The following is a 5,043-nucleotide window of genomic DNA, read 5'->3' as shown; positions in this document are numbered from 1 at the left end:
CAAATATGGTCTGCTCAAACACGGCCACTCTTTCCACGCCATTTCGATACAGCTACGACCTGAAGTGACTTTTTCACAGCAGGTTAGGAGAACTTATGGAGCAGGTCAGGAGAATTTATTTAACAGAGTAGGATCATTTGGCTAAGGTTTGGAAAAGAGTTAGGGTTCAGCGAAAATGTTCTCCTAACCTGCTACGAAAATCACTTTTAGTTGTAGCGGTATCGAAGTGTTGTGAAAAGAGTGAGTGCGTTCGAGCAGATCACTTTTGTCAAGCCTTGCATTATGGGGATAGAAATTGTGAGACTTACGCAACAACTGCATGAACTTTACAAAAAGCATGTGACCAAAGGTCATGAAGTTATGTCTGCAGTCGACTGCAAATGTCTTCAGTTGCTCTTCACCAACTTCATCCTGCAGCCATTGCATGCATTGTGCGAAGCGCTATTGTCAACCAGTCATTAGGGTGTTCTTGTTTGACCCACGCGAACATGACCAAAGATGTGATTGAAACAGGAACCAACTTTGCTGCGATTCATGAATACAGTGAATATGTACAATTGAATGTGATATTTGAGGCTCTCTCTCACCAATTGCTAGTACAACATAAGCAACATAAGCACACATATTTACAGTTTGTGAGTGTGTGATATGAGTGTTGAAGACATGGATATTTCGACATTACAAAGAAAAACTTTTATAAACAATGGCAACACTGCCATGTTACACTGAGCCTTGCTGCAAATAAGGTAGCGAAGGCAGCTCTGAAGAAGGAGGAGGTAGATGGGGTGGTCCTGTTAGGGGGGGATGGAATGTAGGAGCATCATAGTGGAGGGGTTGACCCAGGGGTGGCAACGTGAGTGGGAGAGAGAGCAGCTGGTTCTGTGAGGAGGGTCGTAGGTATACCTGGGGAGTGAAAGGAGGGATGGGGTTCTGTTGACAAGGCTAAGGTTGGGTCATTGTTAGTGTGTAAACCCCCAGATGGGAAGTGTGAGTTGTGGGGAGGTAGAGACTGTGAAGCATGTCCTGTTGCTGAGGATAGGATCACTTTTTTTCTGTTAGTTGGCTGAGTTATAAACACATTTTCGCTTGTAACGATTTTGGGCTCAAATGAGAGGTAGCGCGAAATAGCAAGGAAGCTGCTGTCGTTTCTTTATTCCACCGGCCTGCTACGGGTGTGAGGCTATTTCATATTAGAATATGTAATTCGCACTCCGACCTGAGAATGGTAGCAATACGCAAGACAGAGTCTAGTCTGCCGGAAACGCACAAGGAGAAGAAGGAGAGCGGGACGAAAGAAGCGGTTGCTATGGCCGACATGTTTCCATGTCAACAATAAATGGACCAAGCTTCTCCTGATAAACTAGCCAGAGGTAAGTAGCTAGCTAGGTTATCTAGCTAGCTATTTAGTTAACTTGCTATCCATAATCAAGTACATCTCAAAGAAGAATGGCTCATAACGGCGTACAATGGTTGCAACTCTTTCATGAACTTGCAGCATTGCATTGCAACTAAGAGAACGTTAGTGAGAAGGCAAGACAACAACCTACACAAGATAATTAGCTAACGTTACAGTTAGCTAGTAAGGCAGATACTTTAGTGAGATGTCTAGTTAGGTAGCTACATGTTAAAGTTGGCTTTCATAGCTAACGTTACACGTCTAAAGACTAACGTTACTAGCTAGCTAGCTAACGTTAGCTAGTCAACCCTGTGGATACCTTTCACCCATTTTTGATAATTGCCAACATATGCTTGACAATGTCATGCATGTCACTTTCCTGGCCATAGTGACCTACCCTGCAGTCACTACATTCCTTGCTTGTGTTGTCATGGGTAGAATAAGTAAACGAACACGAAGTGAGCAGGACTAGGAGGGTCTCTTCAGTTCAGCCTTTTCTCATAGCTATTACTTGACAAACATTGTGGCCCGAAGGCTATGCTTCCATTCAAATGTGGGTGTGTTTTCTCAGTAGAAGGAGAGGGGAATGGCAGAGACGACAGAGAGCAAGAAGGAGGAGGCTGATTACAAGAGGCTCCACAGCTTCCCACTCATCAGGGTGAGACAGAGTCTTGCTGCTGTGACACATATGTGGTTCACAAGTACAGGCGTTGTGACTGGGTTTCGTGGAGTAAATGATGAGTGTTGTAATGTATTGTTCTGATTAATTCACAGCACACAGACATGCCAGAGGAGATGAGAGTGGAAACGATGGAATTGTGTGTCACAGCCTGTGAGAAGTTTGCCACCAACAATGAGGTCAGGACCATGTCTATCTGTCTGTCTGTACACTGTGCAGCTTGATTATTACAGCACACTTACTATTTCTTTAATCCACCCACTCATCCGACCCAGTCACTTTTTAAAACCAGGCCTGTATGTAATCCACCCACTCAGCCAGTCAGGCATTGTGTCAGCCTGCCTCACCACTCATGCCAGCAACCCTGTGTGTCCATCTGGACTAGAACACTGGTTGTCTCTCTCTTTCTCCATCTCTCTCTCCTTCTGTCTCTCTCCTCCTCCCCTCTGTATTTTACCCCCTCCATCACTTCCTCTCCTCCCTCATAGGCCCGATTCCAAATGGATCCCTCGTTCCTATCCTCAGGTGCTTGTTATGGATACGTTTTCGACCCCCAGTGGGCTGAATGGAGTTTCAGCCATATTGCTAACTCCTTTCCTTTACAAGGGCTTAGGGATAGGAGCCAGGAATTTGGTTTGGAATCGGACCAGACGGTCCAGTTATTATTGGATCCCATAACTTTAAACATCTGTGCGTTTAACTCTGAATTTTCGCTAACATCATGAATTTGATGACAAATAGTAGATTTGCATGAAAATTTACATTTACAGCTTCAGATTTGGTTTCTGTATGTTCTCTAACTTCTCTCACGCTCTCTCCATTTCAGAATGCGGCGAAGATGATCAAGGAGTCGATGGATAAAAAGTTTGGCAGCTCGTGGCACGTGGTGATCGGGGAGGGCTTTGGCTTCGAGGTGACACACGAGGTCAAGAACCTGCTCTACATGTTCTTTGGAGGCAGCCTGGCCGTGTGTGTGTGGAAGTGCGCTTAGCACACACACAAAACACACACAGGCTACACACACACCCCTCCCATCCAGTCTGTCTCTACCTAACAAGTGTATTTATATATTTATATACACATCCTGGATGATTCACCCATCTCTGAGCTATGCAGTCTTTTTCTTTGTCATTTACTGATCGTGTATGTGTGGTGGGAAGGGAGGGTGTGTGTGTGTGTGTGTGTGTGTGTGTGTGTGTGTGTGTGTGTGTACGTGTGTGTACGTGTGTGTACATGTGTTTGCGAGCGTGTGTGATGTCCCTTACGTCGTTGATTGATTAGGCTAAGTCATTTCTTGATATATTGTATTCAATATCAGCATGTCACACTCTTGCCTTGTGTGTGCACATACAGTATGAAAATGACCAAGTCTTATCTGTATACAGATGTGATAGTTTCTACAGAACAGTGAGTTCACTGCATGAAGGAGTCTGGTGTCTCTCCTACTATCCTACTGATGGAATTCAGTGGGGCTGCAACACTCGCACTCACTTTCCCTATTACTTTCTGCTCTACTTCTTTAACTCGAGGTGGCGTGTGTGTTCTCATCATCTCCTCATGCTCACCTTTGAAAGAAAAAAAAATGCATCCAGCTCCATGTCTTTCCTCCACACCGCCTGTACGTTGGCACACTGTCGTCTCGGTGGGCTGCCATGCCATCTGCTGAAAAACATCCTTACACAAGCACACACTCTCTCTCAGTCTCTCTTATTGCTCTCAATTCACACTATCTCTGTTTCTCTAATCCTCTCTCTAGATTCTTGTTGCTCTCAATTCACACAATCTCTGTTCTCCAATCCTCTCTAGATATTTTTTTTGTTTATCTCCGTCTTTAGTAGTATAGCTTTAGTCTTCACCTTTCAGACATGAGTCCCATAAGCCACCCATGTCAGTGTCTCTACTCCTCCTATAACTGATAAGATAGCACAGGGACTTTTGTATCCTCTCAATGTACAGTTTATACTTGAATTTGAATGTGAAGATGGAATCTGATTTTGTATATGATCGTCACGGGCTTTTTATGAAAGAGCTTATTGTTGAAATAGTTATTTTCTGTCACACCACTGTTATAAGAATGTCATGGATAGGTGTTGTTGTTCTGAATTCTGTATCACAACTGATATTACATGAGCTATTCTGACTCCCTAGGCCTAGGCATTGCATTTCAATGAATATCAACTAGGCATGCAGTCTCATTGCCAGATAGAAAACTTTATGTTGTCAACTGTGGATGTCACCAGGTACCATAACACTGATGCGTTGTATTGTTGTTTTCACTTCAACACTGTGTGTTTGCATAAATTCATTGCACATGAAATGATTCCTGAAAGTGATTAAAAAAAAATGAATTTTTTCAAATCTTCCGATTTTTGGGTGTTGTTTGTTGAAAGTGAATGACAGTATGTTGACCGGGGATTTATATATACAGTATGTCTCTAGTGTCTATTCACTATGAAGCAAGTGGGACGAACTGGGGAGGGACCTACCTGAATTTGTCCAGTAAGAAACACTTGTTTTGTTTTTCCGTTGCAAAACGTTTGGTTATGCTATGCGCTATTGAATACACCCCTGTTGTGGACTAGGGAAAAGGGAGACAGCTGGAGGTCTAGGAAAGGCAAAAACCCTGCAGAGCTCCCTTTTAATTAGCCACCATGCTAACACTACAACCAACAGAGCAATCTGCCCTTTGATGTAGTAGTTTCATATTAGAGAAGTCAATTTACTGCTAGGCCCTTGGTGGTCCTTCTTATCTATAGGACAAGCTCTGAAGTAATGTAATGTAGCAAGGCACTTAACCCTAATTGCTCCTGTAAGTCCTTCTGGATAAAAGCATCTGCTAAATGACTCCCTTAGTGTGAGGGAACCTAAGAGCGTCCTATTCCCCTGGCGGTGAGTGAACCTAAGAGCATCCTATCCCTCTGGGGGTGAGTGAACCTAAGAGTCCTATCTCCCTGGCAGTGAGTGAACC

At 43.8% G+C, this 5,043-nt stretch overlaps 1 protein-coding gene across 4 annotated transcripts; it reads left to right on the top strand.

Moving 5' to 3' along the window:
* The first annotated feature begins 1,221 nt into the window (after positions 1-1,221).
* dnal4 (Dynein light chain 4, axonemal) lies at positions 1,222-4,433 on the top strand. Of its 4 annotated transcripts, none has more exons than XM_014192427.2 (4): positions 1,222-1,530; positions 1,971-2,054; positions 2,171-2,254; positions 2,902-4,433. In XM_014192427.2, exons 2-4 carry the CDS (start codon positions 1,983-1,985, stop codon positions 3,064-3,066), a joined length of 321 nt encoding a protein of 106 aa, XP_014047902.1. In that variant the 5' UTR covers positions 1,222-1,530; positions 1,971-1,982; the 3' UTR covers positions 3,067-4,433.
* The last annotated feature ends 610 nt before the right edge of the window (positions 4,434-5,043 follow it).

Source organism: Salmo salar, chromosome ssa03 (assembly GCF_905237065.1).
Source record: "Salmo salar chromosome ssa03, Ssal_v3.1, whole genome shotgun sequence".
NCBI lineage: Eukaryota > Metazoa > Chordata > Actinopteri > Salmoniformes > Salmonidae > Salmo > Salmo salar.
This window is presented reverse-complemented; position numbering and strand designations above follow the sequence as displayed.